Source organism: Musa acuminata, chromosome BXJ2-5 (genome assembly GCF_036884655.1).
Source record: "Musa acuminata AAA Group cultivar baxijiao chromosome BXJ2-5, Cavendish_Baxijiao_AAA, whole genome shotgun sequence".
Classification (NCBI taxonomy): domain Eukaryota; kingdom Viridiplantae; phylum Streptophyta; class Magnoliopsida; order Zingiberales; family Musaceae; genus Musa; species Musa acuminata.
In genome coordinates this window covers 41,416,138-41,439,858 of record NC_088342.1, presented here as the reverse complement: position 1 = coordinate 41,439,858, position 23,721 = coordinate 41,416,138, and the positions used below count along the sequence as shown (strand labels likewise).

Here is a 23,721-nt window from a genome sequence, read left to right as displayed (position 1 = left end):
AAACCAGGAACCATAGTGCTAAGAACAACGACGACAACATAGACACTCCTACCTATTCATTGTTCTTTCCACAGTATAGATTGCCATGAAGACAAGTGCTCTTCCCTCGCAAGCTGATTCATGAATGGACGTCAACATCTTTAGGTTTTCTACTATCTTTTTCGTCCACTGAATTATGTTTACATCCATCTTCTGAGTAATAGGGATAACCAACTGCTCATCCCTTGCAAGCTACTTCCTGAGTGTACTCCATTAGCTTTCATTTTCCCTGAAGATCGAGGAGAACCTGCACGTACTTACGTGACACACTCTGGTGCTCAGTTGACTTGAAGAAAGATCCGTAAGGGCTCAACGACCTGCTGTCATTAGGGAAGAGGATGCCACCAGCTATTATAATCCCATCACTCTTTGAAGTGATTGCTTTATCATTCCTGGTGAGGCAACACTGGTGCTTCTAAACTGTAGTGGAGACCAAAAGCAAATCAGTAACTAGAAAACACAGCAGGAAGCAATCCACCAGTGAGGCTGTTGGATGCATCCAAACCTTGGATTTTATTGCCAGGGAAAGCATGCCATCGACAGTGGAAGATTGCACCGAGAGCAGATCCAAATGGAGGTTGCTTATAGATTCCACTATCTCGAAAACCAAGCTTTCCCTCCATGGACAGTGCATCTCTACCAAAACCTCTTTGTCCTTCAAGGTGACGTTTACCTCGATTGGTCTATCCTTGGTCGAGATCCAGAGGTGCTCGGCATTTGATCTATCGACGTCAGATACTTTCCGCTTCTTTGCTAAAGAATTCTCGCCATTCACGATCTCTTTGTTCCTGTAATTGTCAGATGATCGCTTTGCTACATCAGGATGCTTCCTGCTCTCCGCAATCTCAAGCTCCGCTGAATCCTGGCAGGATTCCAACTCCAGCAGTCTTCTCTTAAGATCTTTCAGATAATCTATGGTGTTACCAAGGACGGATGCCTTGTCGACCTGATAAAAAGATAATTACAGCAAATTAAATTCTATAACAAAGGTGAAAGGTCAAAGATATATTTTCCCAAATAAGAGGCAAAACATTTCTAGCTTATCACCAAAATTTTGGATTCGGCAAAAATTGTCAGAAACTTCACATGAACAGAAATATACCGAGAAAACCATTTGATACCACTCTAGAAGTATATCTTCCGTCAGGAACTAATTCTACTACCTTGCTGATAGACGGAATAAGTGATCTCAAAACAAGAAATTTCTCCTTCAACTTCTCTCTTCTCCTCCTCTCTGATAAGACATGACGTACATCGGACTCTCCCTCTGGCTTGCAAGTTTTTTCCTGCATCCCATTTTCTTGATGCCTCTGCAGGCGTCCGTCATGCAACCATGTTATATCCACTAGAAGTTTCTTTAACAGCTTCTGAGACATGCTAGTGAATGGTTTTGGTGGGTTCATATCAATTCTCCAGATTGCAAAACTGGATTTATGAGAAATCTTCGGGTAGCTTGAAACTGGTTTTACATGTTTTGAATTCTGTAAAATGACAGCAACTGCCTCTGCAGACTGTGAATCATCACCATCAAGATCCAGTGGAACTATCCTGCTAAGGCTTCTCTGTTGAACACCGTCAACAATCTGGTTGTTTTTTCTTTCTCCCACAGTGCCAGAGACAACTCTCTGAACATGAACAAAAGACATCGGTTCATGCCCATCAGAATCCAAATAGCCATGTAGGACATTGCTGAACTCATCATCTATAAACTGCCTACTCTGAGTCTGAGATATGTCATTTAGCCCATCAACTCCAAATGCATCTTCTACCTTTTGCGTGGGGCAGCCATCATTTAAACTGCCATCTGAAGAACCTACAATTAGTTCTTCACGTGTGCTTGTATGTAGCTCCTCGATCATGCATCGGACTGGTTCTGTTTGTACGATAGGGGCATACAAATGAAATGGAATGTGTGTTGGACCATTGCCCAATTGGGTTTGAGGATCGACGATCAGATTCTGGTCCTCCAAGTCGATACAGTCATCTATGTTATTATCAAGATTAGGGCATAAATGATCTTCGTCGTTCTCAGCCATTCGACGACCGGATATAGATTGCTCAGAGCAAATCGGATTTGGTAGCTCCCAGAGAGAACTTGTGATCTTCTCTATGATGGCAGGATCCTCCAAAATCTAAAGTCACATAAAATTAAAGGAGAGATAGTTGTATGAGAAGTATAATAGTTCAGAATACCTACTTGAAATCTTCATAAGAACAATCAAATAGAACTTACTAGATCAGTTGTTCCAAGCTCTAGTACACCATCCATGATAGGGATGCACACCACTGTCTGCAAATAGACGCCATGACAAATCATAGCATAACTCGCCTAGACATATTTTCACTTAAAGATTATCGAGAGAGACTATCACGGTGTAATTGGTCATTTGAAACTAAGACTGTAATCGTACCTGAATAGATGCACTCTAGATGATGTGTGACGTGGTCCAAATAAATCATTCCGCGAGTAACATATCAAAAATTAAGGCAGTAGCCAATTTTAGCTTCGTGTTCTAATTACATATTTAATTACAACATTGGAAATTTTAACTGGTTAGGTATACTACCTTTGCTAAAAGAGAGCGTGAAAACATCTTGCAATTTGCAAATTGAGAACCGTTCAACCAGATGTGTTGATTGTCTGCAAATGCTTTACCTGGCAATCTGAAGAACAATAGAAAACTAACATGTGTTAGAATTAAACTTATCAAAGGTGTAAGTTCATTCAATCAAGAGGTGAAACGTATTAAAGGCCTAGAAGAATAAATCAAATTAAGGATTGATTCTGGAAAGAGTCTTTTGAAAAAAAAAAAGATATTAAATATAATGAATATAATCTAAAGAACAACGTAAAACATTTAACTAAGATATATTGGAATTAAGATTATCAAGGTGAAATATATTAAGGGCCATACAAGAATAAACTAAATTAACTAATGATTATTGAAAGAGTCTCTTGAAAAATAGAGATTTATATTAAATGCAATAAACGTAATGTACCATATTGTTACGAACGGTCGTCGCGCACCCGCAACAACTCCGTTCAACGAACCGTTCGTCGCTCACACTTATATGTATAGCTGCTTGACAGTATGTTTTCTCTTAGTTTTGGGTCATTTTGCTTGTAAAAATGTAAGTTCGAACAAGCTGCAGCGTTACAAAGCGACCGCTCACCGAACCGAGCAAAACAGCCCCAAAACAGCCCAAAACAGCTCCGTTTTCACGTGCCGCAGGATGATTTCTGCAATCTGCCTCCGCTCACCAAAACGTCAGCCACCTCAGCCCCTTTGAACCCCTCGGGTGGCACAGGGCTGGATGAGACTTCGGTTATATACCGGGCGTTGAACTCTCTTTTGCAAGTTCGCACGTGGCCTTTCCGAGAACTTGTTTTCGCGCCCGGGACTAGGTGAGCGGCTGTTTGTGGGCTTGCAGCTGTTCGTTCATCCTTCTAAAGCCTTGTTTTCTCCCTCTCCCTCTTTTCTTTTGTGCACACAAGGTGCTCGCTGAATTGCTTGTAAAGCTTCCCCTTTTCGCGAGACTTCGGGACTTGTCCGTTGCTCGTTCTTTCGAACTAACCAACTTTCTCTTTTATAGGTCCTTCGGGACCTGCGAGAGGTTACAAGTGGGCTGATCCTTGCGGAGCAAGATCGTAAGGGCGAAGCGCGACTTAGGCAACGCAAGCTAAGTTCGCGTCTTTGGCCGCAAGGGTGCCTCACACCTTAGGCAATTCCAGCTAAGGTCGTGACATTGTGGTATCAGAGCGAGCAAGCACTTCAAGCGAGCAGCGAACCAACTTCGCAACTTCGCCATGGCAAAGCATCGTGGCGAATCAAGCAAGACGGGGCAAGCCGGACCCTTGCCCCAAGCAGCCGCAGGTGGGCTGCATGTGCACACTCGCTCTCATGCTGTTGGAGCCGCTCAAGAGGAGCGCGACAGCGAACATGATGAGCGAGAAGTTGGCGACTCTCCGCGAGCGGAGGAAGCGCAATCTGGTGCGCTAACTGGGAAAAAGAGTCACAAGGAGAGACTCACAACGGCGGAAACCTGCCTGGATGTTCTTGAAGCGAGCATGGAGGAACTCTACCATGGCCAACAAAGGCTTGTTGGGGTAGAGAGCTCGCAAGAGGAAGCGGAGTCCAGGATTGACAAGGTCGAGGCCCTAGTCAACCGACTGTCTGATGACACCAAAGACTCCGTGCAACACTTACAGGCAAGGTTCGCAATACCGTACCGTACCGGAGTTTCGACCTGGGCTCGGTACCGGTACGGTACGGTATACCGCTCGGTACACCCAGGTGTACTGAGCGGTATATTCAGGCGTGCCGAGCACTGTAGCAGTGCTACAGTGCTACAGTACTGATACAGTACTGCTACAGTGTCGGAACGGTAACATATGGTCCGCGTACCGAAAGTCTGGCGGACTGGTACGTACCGCCCGTATCGGCGGTACGGATCGGTACTGCAAACCATGCTTACAGGATGTTATGGCGGAACTCACTGCAAAGGTGGTCATGCTCACAAGAACACTAAATGCGGGAGGAAGCAACACCCGCGTTGCACCGCCACAAAATTTGAGGGCACCTGAGCCTCATGGATGTGGAGGGGCCAGAGATGCCAAAGAGCTCGAGAACTTTCTGTTCGACATGGAACAATGCTTCTGAGCTACGAGGCCCGATTCTGAAGGTACCAAAGTTTCTATAGCAACAATGTATCTGAACGGAGATGCAAAACTTTGGTGGCGAACCCGTTGGGAGGAGATCCAACAAGGTCGGTGTCGAGTCGACACATGGGAGGACTTGAAGCGGTAGTTGAGAACTCAGTTCCTACCGGAGAACACAGAGTTCGTTGCAAGAAGGAAGTTGAGACAACTCCGCTAAAGTACCACCATCCGAGACTATGTGAAACAATTTTCTGCACTAATGCTGGACATACAGGACATGTCTGAGAAGGACAAGTTGTTCAGCTTCCTCGATGGTTTGAAATTATGGGCTCAACAGGAGCTAAATCGAAGGAATGTTACCGATGTAGTCGGGGTAATTGCTGCTGCAGAAAGGCTCACCGACTTTGTTTCCTCTGAAGACCCAGCAAGAAGGAAATAATCTTTAGGCAATCGCCCTCCAAAACATTCTCGAGGGAAGGAGCTCGGGGGCGAATAAAAGAAGAAGAGCTCCCACAAAGGGCCGAACCCGAAAGGTAAGGCCTCAAAACCTAGAGGATGCTTCTTGTGCGGAGGACCGCACATGGTGAGGGAGTGCCCACAAAAACAGGCACTCAATGCTTTGACGGCTTCCATCCACCCCCCCCCCCCCCCGATCGGACAAGGGCAAAGCTGTTGCTCTTAGTTCGAGTAGTTCTGAATCCAGCAGCGACGACGAGGAGTCGCAAGGACCCCGAATGGGAGCAATGCATTTGTTGAACGCTATGCGGGGTCAAGTGGGGGAGAACATGAAGACAAAGGTACAAAAAGCAAGAAGTAGTGAGCTGATGTATGTGGACATCAAGCTAAATGACCAAACGACTCGTGCAATGGTGGACACGGGCGCTACCCACAACTTCATAGCTGATCGTGAAGCACAACGACTTGGGTTGATCTTGGAGAAGAGCCCAAGCCGAATGAAGGCGGTGAACTCGGAGGCCAGGCGAATCTTCGAGTTGGCGAAGGGAGTTCCCATCAAAATCGGGACATGGAGCGAAAACACCAACATGATGGCCGTGCCACTGGATGACTTCCAAGTGATTCTTGGAATGGAGTTTATGCACGCGGCGAAGTTGGTGCCGATGGCATTCTTGAACTCCCTATGTATGATGGGAGGCGATGACCTCTGCGTGGTTCCCGTCTCTCGGAGAGGAACTAAGGAGCCCCAACACATTTCGGCATTACAACTGAAGAAAGGGGTGAGAAAAGGCGAATTGACATTCGTGGCTGCTATGAAGCTAGAGCCACTCAACGAGGAGGCCATCCAAGAACCTGCTGTGGTGGCGAACGTCCTAAAAGAGTTCAAAGACATTATGCCACCCGAGTTGCCAAAGACTCTCCCACCACATAGAGGCGTGGATCACAGCATCGAGCTGGAGCCAGGAGTGAAGCCTCCAGCGAGACCACCCTACCGCATGCCCCCGCTAGAGTTGGGAGAACTCAGGAAGCAGTTAGGTGAACTGCTAAGCGGTGGTCTCATCCACAGCTCTAAAGCACCTTTCGGAGCTCCAGTTCTCTTCCAGAAGAAACAAGATGGGAGCCTCCGATTATGCGTCGACTACCGAGCCCTCAACAAAGTGACAGTGAAGAACAAGTATCCCATCCCACTCATTGCAGACTTGTTCGACCAATTGGGCAAGGCTAAGTATTTCTCAAAACTCGACCTTCGGTCGGGGTATTGGCAGGTGCGCATTGCTAAAGGCGACGAAGCGAAGACTACCTGTGTGACCAGGTATGGAGCGTTTGAGTTCTTGGTGATGCCTTTCGGCTTAACCAATGCTCCGGCCACTTTCTGCACTCTCATGAACCAGCTATTCAAGGAGTATTTGGATAAGTTCGTGGTCGTCTACTTGGACGATATCGTCGTCTACAGTCAAACGCTCGAGGAGCACGTCAAGCACCTTCGGACGATTTTCAAGGTTCTCAGGGAGAACACTTTGTTTGTGAAAAGGGAGAAATGCTACTTTACTCAAACTGAGATCCTATTCTTGGGGCATCAAATCTATGATGGCTCCATTCGGATGGATAAGTCGAAGGTGCAAGCAGTTGCAGAATGGCGAACTCCAAAGAAGGTGCCAGAGTTGAGATCCTTCCTTGGTTTCATCAACTACTATCGACGCTTCATAGCGGGATATTCGAAGCGGGCAACCCCACTGACGGAGTTGCTGAAGAAGGAGCAGCCTTGGAAGTGGTCTGACAAATGTGAAATGACATTCCAAGATATGAAGGCTGATGTTCTAGAAGAACCAGTGCTCAAATTGCCGAAATATGGAGAGCCCTTTGAAGTCCATACAGATGCTTCGGACTTCGCTATTGGGGGGGTACTCATGCAAGAAGGTCATCCGGTGGCCTATGAGAGCCGCAAACTCAACGAGACCGGGCGCCGGTATCCAGTGCATGAGAAGGAGATGACAGCAGTGATCCACTATCTACGAGTTTCACGACACTACCTCCTCGGGTCGCGATTTGTGCTGAGGACGGACAACATCGCCCTGAGCTATTTCCAAACTCAAAAGAAGCTCTCCCCAAAGCAAGCGCGGTGGCAGGACTTCCTGGCTGAATTTGATATGGCAATGGAGTACAAGCCCGGGAAGGCGAATGTCGTGGCCGACGCGCTGAGTCGGAAAGTGGAATGCGTGAATGCCGTACAACTGGAGGGCAGAGGCCAAGCAAGTCAGTTGCACTCCAACTTCCTTTCCCGAATCAGGGATGGACTGTATAGTGATCCCCAGGCAGTTATCCTGATGTAGCTCATCAAAGAAGGCAAGGCACGACGATTTTGGGTCTAGGAGGGACTTGTTTACATAAAAAGGAATAGGGTTTATGTTCCCCGAGTGGACAATTTAAGGCGTGAGCTCTTAAAAGAGTGTCACGATTCCCTTTGGGCTAGACACCCAAGCATTCACAGAACGTTGGCTCTCGTGGAGAGGGCCTTCTACTAGTTGAAGATGGGGACTGATGTGGAGGAATATGTTCGAACATGCCTTACTTGTCAACAAGACAAGGTGGAGCAGCGGAAGCCGGTGGGACTTTTGGAGCCGTTGCCCGTACCAGAAAGCCGTGGGAGAGCATTTCCTTGGATTTCATATCAAGCTTGCCACTTGTAGGGGGACTCGGGTCGATACTCGTGGTGGTCGATCGGTTTTCAAAGTATGCAACTTTCATTGCTGCTCCCCTACACTGTTTAGCAGAGGAGGCGGCCAAGCTGATGATGAAGGATGTAGTGAAGTATTGGGGAGTCCTGCACAATATCATTAGCGATCGAGACGCTCGGTTCCTAGGACGATTCTGGACCGAGCTGTTCAAATTATTGGGGTCAAAGTTATACTTCTCTACAAGCCTCCACCCCCAAACGGATGGCCAGACTGAAAGGATAAACTCGCTCTTGGAGCAATATCTCCGGCACTACGTGAGTGCCAATCAACGAAATTGGGTGAAGCTGTTGGACATTGCCCAATTCTCCTACAACTTGCAGCGGAGCTTTGCATCCAATAAGAGCCCATTCGAGATCATCACTAGACAACAACCATTGACTCCGCACACCATGGCAATTGGGTATACTGGGAGTAGTCCATCAGCCTATCATTTCGCAAAGGAGTGACATCGAAATGCAGATATTGCGCGGGCTTACTTGGAGAAGGCGGCAAAAAGAATGAAGAAGTGGGCAGACTTGGGAAGGCAACCGCAAGAGTTCAAAGTTGGCGATTTGGTGTTGGTAAAGCTCCAACCAACATCACTCCAATTCTTTAGGAACAGAGTCCATAAAGGATTGGTGCGCAAGTATGAAGGACCCTTCTCGATTATCAGTAGGGTAGGCAACATCTCTTACAAGTTGCAGTTGCCGGCGTGGTTCAAAATTCACAACGTTCTTCACGCCAGCAACCAAAAAGCCTACCACTCGGATCCGCAAGATGCTTCCCGAAGTGTTCCAACTCGGCTACCTCCCATCACAGCCTCCTATGAGAAGCGAGTGGAAACCATTCTGGCGGACCGCAAGATAAAGCTACCCAACGGAGCTGAGCAGATAGAGTACTTGGTGAAGTGGCGAAAGCTTCCCCGAACTGAAGCCAGTTGGGAGCCCGAAGACGCCCTGCGACATGAAGAAGAAGTCCTCAACAACTACCAACAAGCATCGACGAGGGCGTCAACAGTTTAAGTGGGGGAGAATGTCACGAACGGTCATCGCGCACCCGCAGCAACTCCATTCAACGAACCGTTCGTCGCTCACACCTACATGTACAGCTGCTTGACAGCATGTTTTCTCTTAGTTTTGGGTCATTTTGCTTGTAAAAATGTAAGTTTGAATAAGCTGCAGCGTTACAAAGTGACCGCTCACCGAACCGAGCAAAACAACCCCAAAACAGCCCAAAACAGCTCCGTTTTCGCGTGCCGCGGGCTGATTTCTGCAATCTGCCTTCGCTCACCAAAACGTCAGCCACCTCAGCCCCTTTGAACCCCCCGGGTGGCACAGGGCTGGATGGGGCTTCGGTTATATACTGGGCGTTGAACTCTCTTTCGCAAGTTCGCACGTGGCCTTTATGGGAACTTGTTTTCGTGCCTAGGACTAGGTGAGCGGCTGTTTGTGGGCTTGCAGCTGTTCGTTCATCCTTCTAAAGCCTTGTTTTCTCCCTCTCCCTCTTTTCTCTTGTGCACACAAGGTGCTCGCTGAATTGCTTGTAAAGCTTCCCCTTTTCGCGAGACTTCGGGACTTGTCCATTGCTCGTTCTTTCGAACTAACCAACTTTCTCTTTTATAGGTCCTTCGGGACCTGCGAGAGGTTACAAGTAGGCTGATCCTTGCGGAGCAAGATCGCAAGGGTGACTCGCGACTTAGGCAACGCAAGCTAAGTTCGCGTCTTTGGCCGTAATGGTGTCTCATGCCTTAGGCAATTTCAGCTAAGGCCGTGACAATTTGGGGGCTATATAAGCCCCATCTATTGAGTTATGAAATATAAAGAGTTTTTGAGTGAAACATAGAATATTTTATCTTGTCATACTTTTCTTTGTATGATAGGTTTATCTCTTCTCCCTACATAGTTTAACATTTGGCATTAAAACTAAGTTAAGCTATAGCCTTTTCCTCAAGCATCATCCAATTTCAAATCCCTAGATTGACAAAAAAAAATTACGATATATGGTGCATCTAAATGAAGATCCTTCTAAGCTTCCAAGATATATAAGAGTTTGTAAAAGATAGATTTATTAAACTAAGTCCAGTAAAAAAAGGAGCAACGAATGCAAAAGTGTAAAACTAACTCAAAGATAAAAAAAAGTAGAAAAAAATTTTATTCATGATTTACCAAGAGCTTGATGATATAATGTTCTAGATCATTACTCCAGTAAATACTTTAAAAGAAACTTGGGAAATGCTTCAAAAAGTATTTTGTGGTATGGACAAAGGAAAAAAGCTCTATCTACAAGTTTTTATGAGATGAGTTTAAACAATTATAGTAAAACACTTTTGAATCTATGTCTGATTACATCTCAAAAATTATTCTATCATTCATCAAATAAGATGAAATGATGAACAAATAAGTAATCAAAGAGTTGTAAAAAAATACTAAGATCGCTATATCCAAAATTTAATTTTATTATTATATCAATTAAAGAGTCTAAAGATTTAGAATAAATATCTTTAGAATAATTAATAGCTTCTCTTGAAGTTCTTAAACAAAGGCTTACAAAAAGAGAAGAAGAAAAATCTATAGAGTAAGCATTACAAATTAAGCTTACTCTTAAAAATAAAAGTGAATCAAAATCTTTAAAAAGAAAGAGGTCATGGACAAAGAGGAAGATATAACAAAAATCAAACTAATAAAAATTTTTAAAACAATAAAAGTGATAGAGAAAATTCTAGCTAAAGCGGCCGAGGTTATGGTTAGGAACATCTTAAAAGAAAAGAAAGATGTTTTTCCTAAACCAAACTACTATAAATCTGATTTGTATTTTTCTTTATGCTTTTTCTTACTATTACTAACCGATTTAGTTGCTCACATTCTAAGTTAAACTTATTTCTTATATGTATTTTTTTTAATCAAATTTTCAAATTAAAATTTTATTTTGAAAGTGCTAATCCCCCACCCCCCTCCCTCTCTTAGTGTCTTTATGATCCTAACAGAGATGGCCAACTTAGGCTTAATGATTAATGATTTATTTCCCCGGTATCAAAATTATACAAGATAATAAAGAAATTATTATCTCAAAAGAAAATTATGTAAATGGGATCCTAAAGAAGTTTTCCATGGAAGATTGTCACTCTACTATTACATTTGTGGAATATGACACCAAGTTGACTAAGAAAAGTGAAGGTAAACCAATTAATCCAACTCTAAAAGTCTAGTTGGATGTTTAAGATATTTAACATGCACTCGATCTGATATATTATTTGGAGTTTGTTTAATAAATAGATACATAAAAGCTCCTAAGATATCTCAATTAAAGGTCATTAAAAGAATTTTATGATAATATTAATGGGACAATTAACCATAGCATATTCTATTTATTATTAAAAAGATTGGAGCTCATTTGATATAGTGATAGTGATTGGGTTGGAAGCTACATGGAAGAGTATAATCAAATTTGTAATTTATTTTAGTGAAGCCACATTCATATGATTTTTAAAAACATAATATATCGTTGCTCTATTAAGTTGTGAAGTAAAATATATAGTAGTATTTTCTTATGTTTGTCATGTAATATGGTTAAGAAGACTACTCCAAGAACTTCATATATAATAAGAGAAGTCAACCAAGATTAATGTTGGTAACAAATCAGCTATTACCTTAGCTAAGAATCCTATCTACTATGAAAGATTAAAGTATATCGATACATAATTTCATTTTACAAGAGATCATATCAAAAACAAAAAAGTGAAACTACTAAGATAAACACACAAGACCACTCAAATTTAAAATATTTTAATAATAATTAAAAAGTATGTTAGATAGAATAAATTTAAGGAGAAAGAATATTAGAATTAAACTTATCAAGATATCATGAAAAAGTTTATTACATCAAGAGGTGAAACACATTAAAAATCTATAAAATAATAAATCAAATTGACTATTGATTTTTAAGAAAAAAAGATTCATATTAATATAATGAATATAATATGTCAACTATAAACTCCATATATGCTAGGCTATGAAATATAAAAAAAATTAATAAAACATAAAATATTTTATCTTATCATATTCTTTGTAGCTCTAATTTTTTCTCCTAACATAAAAAAAGCTTTCACATGGTCAGGTAGTATGATACAAATTGCTGAACAAATCCAACGAGGTAATAAATAATAAAACAAAATAATGTGAACTTTTAGTAAGAGTGCATCTAACATACAAGAAACTCAAATGACATAATCCGATACTGCTGTTACGGCACACACGAATGCTCGGTCTTGCTTACGTTAAGACATGAACTTTATGTAGGAAATACTTTGTCGAGAGCTGACAAAAAGACACAATCATCGGAAAGCAATGATTCACCAAATAGCATAAAGGGATGAAAGCCACCGACACAAAATAGGGCAGTCACGTAGGTGTTCCGTGTTAGTTTCCCTTAGCATGCTTTGGAAAGTATACTTTCCTCAACATTATAACTTTGTTTGTTGCTTAGAAAAGAGATACAAAGCTTAGCTTCTAGTCAAAATTAAAATCTCTTGCAGAATAATTTCAATCACATGTAGAGTTGAAGGGCAAAACTCTAATTCAAACTCATCCAATCCTTCATCACTATTTTTCACTGAGATAATTATGTACGACCTCGTCCATAAAAGTTTTACAATTAAAACATCGTAGCAATAGATAAAGCAGATGGTATGCGATAGAACCAGTCTCAACTATAATCATCAAAATGATGATGGAGGAAATTAATCATGATATCTTAGTTGTCCAGTAATCATTATCTTACATTAGCATAATCATGCAGAATTAGAGACTTATTTCTTGAATCAAATATACAAAGCCAACTTCTTTACTCTGATGACATGTATACGAGATAAATTGCATTTGATAATAAAAAGAATCTTGAAGTGACCATAAAACAAAGATATAATGACAGGGAGAAAGACAACTTTAGATTTTTAAGAAAAGAGAGTACCCTTGTCCTATATTGAATGCGAAGGACATGCAAATCAAGTAGTACCATTCTGCATCAGTCAAATCCTCCGGAGACAATGCATCACAAGCCCTTCTCATCTGCTGATTGCTATCACCCGATGAAAGTGATTCATACAATTCCCTCAGTTGCTCGCTCCTCTGAAGGCTCATTTGGTCAGCTTCAAGTTCTATTGGTTGAATCATCTTCCTTGTTTTTATTTGACCATTATAAAATCCACCGTACCATTCTAAGGCACTGACAAAACAAATTAACACGAAATTATGGCAAAAAGCTCAAATCACATGAAACAATCAATTGATAAAAAAGATTCACGAAGCAAAGACGAAATGTAAATTTCACCATATTATCTAGAGGAGGGGGACAAAGAACAGCCCTCTTTGCTCTACCATACGGTAGAAAGTCTGCACATCCTATTTTATTGATATTTGATAAGACGGGACCATTTTTCTGTGCAGTGTTATCATGACATAGGTCTGTTAACTGGCATTCTTCTATACGGTAGTCTAGGAAGAAACCAAGGTGAGGAATCTTATCTAATATACTGCTCACTACCTTCCTTTTTATGACAACCTGCTATCGTTCCATAATTGCACACGTTTAATGTAGTCGCTCGATGATTTTGTCTAGAGAGAGAAGCTCTGCGAATTCGTGGGGGGTGATGGAGAAACCCCATCGCCGTCAGCATCTCGCTCTCCTGAAGCGTCGCTGGCTGTCACAGAGGCTCCCCAGTCGTCGGTCCCTCCGTCGGCTACTCCGTCTACGCTCGCGGCTCCCCACCTAATTTCGCCCGCTATTTCTAAGGTTCTCCGATCTTCCGCACTTTCGCTCGCTAGAGAAGATGCTGGGGAGCGCATGTCTCACATTCATCCGTCCGTTGGGGGCGCGGGGTGATCGGCGCAGTTGAATGCTGCTAGAGCGGTGGCGCCTAACGGCGGTGAAACTGCTCAACCGATTGCTGCTGGCGCGAGGGAATCGGCACTGCCTTTCGGTCCTCTGTCCGCCGGGGGCACGGGAGAACCTCCTCATCCGATTGCTGCTGGCACGGTGGTGAAGGTGAAGGTAAAAGGGTATCTTGGACGGACCTGCTTGCTGGCCATTATAAGGATACCGTTTCTTACTCATTTCATTCGACGTTTGCTTTTGATTGCATCAAGATCTCCTCCAATGTTAGATACGATGAGAAGATTATGAGGCAGTGGAGGCAGCAGCCCTGGGACTTCAACCTTGTGGAAAAGTTTCTCCTCCACTGCACATCTTGAGGGACTTTGTTTCCAAAACGTGGAAAGTGTCTTCTATGCCTCTAGTTTTGGATTTAGCCAATGACTTCTTTCTGTTTCGTTTTCAATCTGAAGTGGATATGATTTCAGTGCTTACTTCTGATCCGTGATCTTTCCTTGCATATCTTTTCTTGGTGGCTGAATTTTAACCTCGTATTTGAAACGTTGAAAACCTCCCCTATTTGGATCCAACTCCATGGACTGCCCGTGGAGTATTGGAGTAGACAAGGGGTTTTGGGCATCATGAATGCGCTGGGTCGTCCATTAAAGGTTGACGAATGCTCTCTGAAGATGGAGCAGAACAGGTCTGTGAGGGTATGTGTTAGGTTGATCTCACCATCCCTCTGTTGTAGGGCGTGAGGATTGGGGACTAGCAAACCAGCTTCTTTCAGCCTTGCTCATACGAGAACCTTCCTAGTGTGTGCTTTTGGTGCGGGCATGTCGAACATCGTCTGAGCGAATGTTCTTAGTCCCTATCGGGTGAGACATGGCGGTGGAGGAAAGGTCAGATGTGAAGGAAATCCCTCCTGCTCCCACCTGGAGTCCCAGGGGCAGGGTCACGTAGAGTCCCACATGGATGCTACGGACAGATCAACCAGTTTTGAGTTTCTTGCAGCATCGGTTAGCCCATTTTGGCTATCTTTGCTCGCCTTTTCCCTTTTACCTTCTCCCCGAAGATTGAAGTGGATGATAAATCCATTGGGTACCATCTGCTCCAGAGCAGATTAGGGAGTTGAGCAATGACAAAATATAGTATGAAAGCATTTGTAGAGAGAGTCAAGTCCCAAAGGGGCTGTGGACGTAAATGATTGTGTTTTGTTGACTTTCATTTTCTTTTACTGTGAGTGTTTTAAGTTGGAATTGTAGGGGCTTTAAGTTGGTTTTTTTGCAAGACATGCACTCCGATGCAAATACTGCACGTAGGATGGCATGTAGGCTAGGCCGTGGATGGTGCTCCTGGGCGATATCTGTGGAGGGTGCATCGGGAGGGATTGCTTTGCTTTGGAACTTATTCATATCCAGGTGCTCTCTTCTCATACTGCCATTATGTAAGATGAGAGAAATGACTCATGAATTTTTATTAGGATTTATGCGGGTATTTCTTTGTACAATAGGAATTTATTATGGAATGACTTAGAATCACTTGATCTGCATGAGTTTCTTTGGGCTCTTATGTGTGATTTTAATTGTATTGTTTCAGCTTTTGACAAATTTTGTGGTAGGGTTTCACCATGAATTCTTCGAAACTTCAATAACTTTATTGCTAATTCGGGTTTAACAGATTTGGGATTTATCGATCTAAAGTTTACTTGGTGTAATAGCTATCGAGACAGTGCTCGTATTCTTATATGACTTGATAGGGTTTATGCTAATAATGTTTGGCTTGATATGTTTGGTGCATAGTAGTTTCTCACTTGCCTTGTGTTTGCAATAATAATTGTCCCCCGTTTGTTTCATGTTAATGGGCAAAGAAGCCCTTCTTCTCCTCTATTTAAATTTCATCAATTTTAGATTAAATATGATGATGTATGCAATATTTTCAACATGTATGAAATTTTCAGCATGCCATTCTATCTAAATGACATTTCTTGCAAGTTACATAGGCTTAGGGGATATTTGTCTTAATAAGAATAAGCATAGTCTGGGAAAGATTCATGAGGCCTTAGAGTCAACTAAGCAAGATATCTCCTATCTTAAGTTTAGAGAGTCTAAGGGTGATCTTTATGAGTCGGATGGGCTTCAACTCTCTTGTCTTTACAATAGATATATAATGCAAATTAATTTGAAATTGTGGTCTCAAGCTAAAATCAAGTGGATTGGTGATGGAGATCAAAACATAAAGTATTATCATGTTGTGGTCACTTAGTGTAGGAGGAAAATTTTCATTCACCATGTCAAGACTGGTGGCGGATACTTATTGACCCTATCCTTATTAGGAATGAGTTTATTGAGTTTTACTCCCAGCTTTGGAAAGATGACGGGTGTGTTGTGTCGTACGCAACTTGGTCGACCTTTCTTCACTAGGGCATCTTGGATTCTTTGATTCAACCTTTTAGTCGTAATAAAATTTGATAGAATGTTAGTTCGGGGAAAAGGCTTAGACCTACGGTTTCACTATAAAGTTTTATAGATTTTATTGGGATGTTATCTCAGATTCCTTGATCCAAGTTTTTCAGGACTTCTTTGATCACATTATGCTTCCTTCTGATTAGACCAAAACCTTTCTTCTTTTCATTCCAAAGATTAATAATCCTACGAAGATTAAAGAATTTATCTATCTAAGTCTAAAATTTTCTTCTCGAAGAATATCCCTAAAAGCATTAGGAGGGATATTTGTAATGCTTTTATGTTTAAGGGTGTTTTTCTTCTAAGTACTTCGGGTTCATATCCCTAAAAGCATTAGGAGGGACATTTGTAATGCTTTTATATTTAAGGAAGGGTGTTTTTCTTATGAGTACTTAGGGTTCCTTATTGCTCTTAGAAGAATTAGTAAGTCTCACCTTTGGTATAGCCTATTGTTGATAAAATTGAGAGTTAGTAGAGAACTTATTTATCGCTGGTGGGTCATACTATTTTGATTAATTTTGTGTTGAACTTCATTCCTATTCATTCCTTGAGTGTCTCTTGGATATTGAATGTTATTCTTAATAAAGTTATGAGAGATGTTAGAAAGTTTTATTAGGGAAATGGCGAGAACTTATGATTTACATATCCTACCTTGGAAGCTGGTCATCCTCCCTAAGAATGAGAGGAGATTCGACATTAAGGATCTTCACATTATGAAAATTGCTTTGGGAGTAGGGCTAAGAGCTTGTGAGTTGATGTGATTAGTGCTAAGTATGGTTGTGTGGTGGTGTTAACCCTTGGAACTTGTAATTCTCTTCTAAAGATAGTTATTTTTTATTAGAGATTATTTTTTATTATTTTAAAAAATTACATAATTTTTTTTCATTGTTTGTGGGTAATTGTTCTACGATTGGAGTTTTTTTTTTTAATCTTTGGATTTTAGATTTACTGATTTCTTTTAAGCTCACTTTTTGTAATGTTCTTGAGCTAGAACACTCGTGTATGATTTCAGATTTAGTTCAAATTGGTTCATGAAATTTGAATAAGTTAAATTTTCTCATTGGGAGTGTTTTATTGAAGGTCATTTGTTAAATGGATTTTGCCCTTATGTCATATGATGATTTTTAGCTTTGGAAGCTTGATAATAAAGGTTTTATTTCATGTAAGTCTACTAATTGGTTTTTGCATTGCTAAACAAGTAATTCTGTGATGAATGATGACCAATGGGTAGGTTGTGGAAGTTGCCAATGCCACCTATAGGATTCAGGTATTTTGCTGAAAACTTCTTCATCGCCTTCGCCCGATTGGATATGTGCAATACTGAGTTATGTCCTTTTTATCTATTGGAACCTTAGTTGATTTCTCATTATTTTTTTTACTACTCTTTTGCAAGTGACCTTTGGAATCTTATAGAGCAAAAACTTCGTGTATATTTTAGTTCTTTTCCGGTATGGCATGAGGGTGATTGGATTAATAAGGGTGTGCAAACGAGGGGAGATCCTAGGTTACTCTTTGAAACTATCATCATCACTACTCTATTGTCACGGACAAACTTCTAAACAGGATGTTTGATGTAATGCTGATGTATGTCCGTGTCTTTTGGTATGTTCATGCTTTGCACAGCATGTGGAGGGACGGTCGAAGGCTTAATAGTCTTATTTTAGTTGGGTTTGGTGGTCGTTTTATGCTTGTAAATAAAGGTTATGTCATGTGGACACTTGTGAGAGATTTTCGGTTTGTAATGGACTATTTTGACCATTTGTTATGCAACTGTTCAGAGCTTGTAAAACATATTTGTAATTTGCTTTGTCTATAAAGTGTTTTCAGAAATGTTTACTTGTAGATCCCGAATGAGGCATTTTCTCTAACCCATTCTCTCTTTTGTGGGTCTTAAGGGACCGTGGGAGGCTGACCTTTACGGACGGACACACAAGAGTGTCGCACGACTTCGATAAAACCAGCTAAGTCCGTGACAGATGGTATCAGAGCGGGACAAGCACTCATAAAAACACTTAGCATGCAAACGTGGGGGACCTAGCGGGGTTGCATTGAGGGCAGTCAGCACACGCACGACCGTTTGAGGGAAAACGAGTAGGGAGATGTAGGGAAAAGGAGTCGCTCGAAGGAGTGGACATCTGAGATTGGCGTTCAGAGGAATGGCCAACTCTTCGCACAAGAGGCACCACGAGAACATGCAAGCTTGGAAGAATGCGGAGCACACAAAGGTTAGGATGGCTGAGTTTGAGCTACGGCTCAACGTTGACAACTATACTTGATGGTGCTCAAGGCAAGCAAGGCGCTTGGTAAAGGATGAGACCATGCAAGGTGGAATAAGTTGCTTGGCGACCGAAAGAGTTGTGCAAAGCTCACAGAGGTGAGAGGAATTGCTAACTCAAAGAATTTGGTACTCATGCATGGGCTTGTATGTGGACGATGGAATGTTCGCGGCCATCCCAAGGCGACCAAAACTCGGTGCCATGGAGCATTGAAACTTTCTCTTCGGCATGTGAATGATACGTCCGTAGGAGGCTGAAGTGTGCAGTGAGTTCAGCTTGTTGCTAGGCCTTGAGTGGTGCAGCGGGGGCCGTATTGACGTGGAGTTACAATCTAGCAAGTGCGTTTGCAAGAGGCAGAACAATGCATAATTTGTTCAGCAAATCAGAGTAGTCCAAGGGGATGGTGGTCTCCGAAATGAAGAGAAATGTTGCTCCAATGGGATAGATATCTAAGAGGGATAAGTCTCGGCTCTCCAGAGGGAGAATCATGTGTAACAGTCCATACATGTTGAGGAGGGGTACCTCAACAAACAACAACTCCACGAAGCTCAATGGACCGAGCAAGCGGCGAGGAGTCGTCGCATGATCTCACTTGAGAGAATGTATTGGTGGATGCATTGCAAGATCAAGTGGGGGAGCGACCCAAAGCAACACAAATGAAGGCACACTTGGAGTCGATATAGAGATCGGACTCAAGGGAGGGCTGACCCTTGGAATGGTGGGCGCGAGGGCCACCATCAACTCAATGCAAAAATGAGGAGCGGAGCAACTTGGGTGTAACTTGGCAAAGTACCCAAGCCGCATGAAGGGAGCCAGCATAAAAGTTGGAACATGAAGCGGAGGCATAGTGCTTTCCTTGGACAGAGGTCAAGGACATGAACTCTTGCAGAGGCAAGAGCAAGATCATGTTGTTCCATGGGTCCTTCATTCTGATAGAGCGGACTCATCTTGCATCGTGCCAAAGACGAAGGGAGCTTCTGGGCACATGCACCTTATCTCGGAAAAGCATTTGATGGAGGAACTAAGGCGACTCAATTTACGGATGCGAAGTTGAGTTTAAAAGGCCTTGGCACAGGGCAAGAGGACGCGGAGATGGGTACTCTTGAAGAATATGCCATAGTGTTGCCATTTAAGTTGCCATGAAGGAAGCGGTGCGCAGCGAAAATTGTGCTGGTAGGGGTAGAGGCCCAGGATCCAGATAATGGTGCACTAATTGCAGCAAAGTCGGGGGACTTAGGGAGCTACTAGGCAAAGGACTGTCCTAGAGCGGTGTTTCATCTAGGTGTGACCCAAGAGTGGGTGGATGAAGGTCGATTGCGAAAGGAGCGAACAAAATCGAAGGTGGAAGAGACCCTGCGATGTATTGGCAGAGGCCACACATGGAGGGATCACAGCTCGAGTTCATCCCACAAGGATCAAAATGCAATGGAGATGTCACTAGGAGGTGACATGGTGCAGCGGATCATGGTGGAACAGTTCGTGGCAATGTGATACACACGACATAGTCCCGTGAGGGACTATATCATACGGAGGTATGATCAGGAGCTACCGAAAGCTCCACTTCGATGAACAACACGACGACAAGAAGGGCTATGGGTTCAATGAGTGAAGGCCATGGTACTGCAGAGGTGGGTCTTCTGTGCGTGCATCGAATTTTGTATCGGATAAAAGCCTTGGTCATCAGCATATGGGGGTTGTGTTCCATCAAGGGAAAAGTTCGAATGCAAGTACCAGTGAGTCCCATGGGAGGGACTTGATTATGCAGAGGTATGATTGAAGCAGCTAGAGAGTTGGACTGCTCCAGAGCCCATATTCGCTTAAGGGAGCTCGGCAAGTCAGAGGACAAGGTCGAGTAAGCGAACGTGGCTACCAAGGAAGCTAAGGAGAATAGAATCAGTGCAAATCCTACAATGTGATGGTAGAGGTTATGCATGGGAGTTGCAGTATGTCTTTCCATCGACCAAAGGGAGCTGCTTAGAGAACACAAAGGTGTTGAAGTAGGGGGTCGAAAGAGGCGAGGAAGCGACGACGAGTCTAGAGGGACTTAGCTTCCCAAAATCAAGTATCAGTTAGAATGGAGGTGGACTCGGAGGAGTGCCATAGAGACATATCTACTGATTGTGACAACAAGGGATCTAGATGCGAGGCGACGGATAGTAGGGCCATGGGCATGGCAGCACCATGGTACCGTAGAGGCGGGACTTCCGCGAAAGTCATTAATCCCTTGCTCTCATGGAGGGAGAGCGCTTGGTCGTGAAAGGGGTCAAGGAGGCAGAGCATATAGAGGCAAACTCCAAGTACCGAGATAAGGCTGAAGGGTAGAGGCCAAGGAACTTCGTAAGACTGGTGTCAATGAGCTTCTCATCAAGATAGCCGAAAGTAAAGGACTTCGGGTCATGCAAGAGTGCACAACCAAGAAACGAAGCAGGCAGTACGTGGTGTTGTACCTTTGCTACTCAGTAGAGTAGGCGGCAGGGTTGATGAAGAAGACAGTACAATCCTAAAGGCGACCAAATCTATTAGAGAATTACTCCAAGTTAGGATAAAAACTTCCTGCATTCCAGAAGTTCGATGGCATTGAGAAGGTGAATCACAGTAACTAACTCAATGCAAGGAGTGTAAACACTTCAAATGCTTCAGAAGTGTGAGCAAAGAGTAGGCGAAGGTCAGTAACCAGCTCGATAAATGGAATACAACCTCGAGGAGGCGGGCGAAGTTGAGTAACCTTTGCCTTCTCTACTCTTAAGAGAATGGGTGAAACCGAGTACCCCAATTCTCTTATCTACCCAACAGAGGAGCTCTGCATAGGTTCAAAGACCCTTCGAAGATAATGGAAGATAATAGTTGTCAAATCCTCACCAACGATGATCAGTGCTACTGAGAGTGATTGTCCGCTTCATTTCCCAACGAAATGCTAATCGAAAGCGGAAGTGATGCGAACCTACTTGGAAGTGACAACTAAGTGAAAGAAGAGTCAATGGGCAAATTTTATGAAGGAAGGACCCAAAACTTCAGAAGTTTGTGAGACGATGCTCGTTAAAGCTCCAACAAGTATCCACCTAGTTCAAGCAGCATGAGGCATTTGAGAGACTGGCGCAGTAAGGATGGTCTTTTCCTTCATCTGGAGGATCCGCAAGAACCAACAGGGATCAACACAAGTCAGCCAGCCCCACACTAGAGTCAGAGTCATCGGTGAGTTGAAGCAGCATGGCGTATCAAAGGTTCGACTACACCAAAACAACAGCGGAGAGCAGCTAGGAGCCAGGAGGCGCATTGCAGTTGGAGCAGAAGATTGAAGACTCAACAAAGGCAAGGAGTTGCAGTGTCGGCAAAGCCTTCAACGAGGATGTCGAAGGAATAAATGGGGGAGAATGTCACGGACAAACTTCTAAATAGGATGTTTGATTTAATGCTGATGTATGTCCGTATCTTTTGGTATGTTCAAGCTTTGCACAGCATGTAGAGGGACGGCCGAAGGTTTACTAGTTCCATTTTAGTTGGGTTTGGTGGTCGTTTTAGGCATGTAAATAAAGGTTGTGTCATGTGGACACTTGGGAGAGATTTTTGGTTTGTAATAGACTATTTTGACCCTTTGTTGTGCAACTGTTCAGAGCTTGTAAAGTATGTTTGTAATTTGCATTGTCTATGAAGTGTTTTCGGAAATGTTTACTTGTGGATCCCGAATGAGGCGTTTTCTCTAACTCGTTCTCTCTTTTGTGGGTCCTAAGGGACCGTGGGAGTCTTCGGGGAGGTTGACTTTTGCGGACGGACACGTAAGGGTGCTGAACAACTTAGGCAAAACCAGCTAAGTCCGTGACACTATGGTGGCCGTGGAAGGTTAGGAATGAGATTATTTTTAAGCATAAGTCTACATCTGTGCATGACATTTCTATAAGATAATTGCATTGTTCCCAACTCATGACATGGCCAAACACTCGAATGGTATTGTGTAAGGGTAAGTTTATAACCAAGTGTTTTAGAATAGGCCTCAGGTGGAATACTAGTGAATCTCTATTGACTAAGTGCAAGTATATTAAAAAGGAAAGTGTCCTTTATTACGAGGTGACTGTTGCCAAAAGATGGTTTGTAGATCATTGCTCAGGGTGGAGTCAAAGATGATTCACATAGAGTCAGACTCAAGACATTGGTGCGAATCATGTGCATGGTTGTTCCCACCTCTTGGGTGATAAAAAATATTATTGAAGATATTTGTCATCTTGGATGCTTTGATTCCTTTCTTATGACAAGGGAATGAGATGGCTAGCTTACATACTAGATTAACCCATGCTTTTTTTTTATTTTTTTCCCAGGAGAGTGGTCCTTTTAGTTTGTCAGTTTCAAAGCTCTTCATGTAATTTTACAGTTTAGCTAATATAATTTTGTTTGTTGAAAAAAAGAAAAACTATAGTCGCTTGATGATTCTTTCTCTCATGGGAAAAGAATCAAATGCTGGTAGAATGGTTTTTAGTTCCCAACCAACTAAAATTATGTGTCGTTGTGTTTATGTTGTCATGATACAATTTGATCTACAAGGAAGCATTTCTGTGAACAATATCATTAGCAAAAACAAATATTCAAAATTAGAGCTCAACAAAATTCTTCATGGGAGTGCCATACTACAAAGTGCAGTAAAGATTAATAGTCTAATGTGAGTGAATCGTGCCGCAAAATAAAGATCAATGGACTAAAATAAGTAAAGAAGCTGTGGTCTGCATGAATTCCAAATTTTAAGAACGTTAACACAAGAATAAAAAATTTTAAGTATATAAACACATGAAAAAATATAAGAATTTGAACGATTAAGTAAACAGAACAAGATAGTAGCAAGTAAGAATAAATTTAAGAGGGACAAAGAAGTTGGAGCAGCTTCCTTACCCGGGTTGCGTGGTGGAAGCAGACCAAAAGAATGCATAACTCCACTGCATCTTCGTAACGATGGCAGCAAGCTGCTTCCTGATGTGCCTCGCTAGCAATTCTTCGTGAATCGCCGGATCTGCGGCCATTTCTTGACACAAGACCAGATCTCCACCGAAGCCACCGATTATATCTCAGAAGAAGTAATTATCTTTCTGTACCATGTCTTCTAACCCAATAAATTGCAGAAGATCATAATTAATTATAATCGTCATTTTCGATATGGAGCCTCTCCTACGAAAGAAACTTTATTATCATCAGAGGATCATATTCCATGGTATTTTCATTATGGGGATAGTGACGACACTATCTCCGGTGGTTGCAGTAATGAA

The 23,721-nt window shown here is 42.6% G+C and overlaps 1 protein-coding gene across 1 annotated transcript; it reads right to left on the bottom strand.

Moving 5' to 3' along the window:
- On the bottom strand, positions 1-23,478 carry LOC135611582 (anthocyanin regulatory Lc protein-like). Its single transcript, XM_065107219.1, has 7 exons — positions 23,351-23,478; positions 12,835-13,089; positions 2,607-2,703; positions 2,451-2,465; positions 2,273-2,329; positions 1,203-2,171; positions 1-985 (listed from the first exon to the last, which is right to left on the bottom strand). Exons 1-7 carry the CDS (start codon positions 23,476-23,478, stop codon positions 455-457), a joined length of 2,052 nt encoding a protein of 683 aa, XP_064963291.1. The 3' UTR covers positions 1-454.
- Between the last annotated feature and the right edge of the window lie 243 nt (positions 23,479-23,721).

Coding starts and splice junctions, on each gene's coding strand:
- LOC135611582 (XM_065107219.1), bottom strand. CDS start 23,478: ATGGCCGCAGATCCGGCGATTCACGAAGAATTGCTAGCGAGGCACATC. Junction 13,090..23,350: donor GCTTCCACCACGCAACCCGG/GTAAGGAAGCTG, acceptor TTGTTTTGTCAG/TGCCTTAGAATGGTACGGTG. Junction 2,704..12,834: donor GCATTCAATATAGGACAAGG/GTACTCTCTTTT, acceptor ATTGTTCTTCAG/ATTGCCAGGTAAAGCATTTG.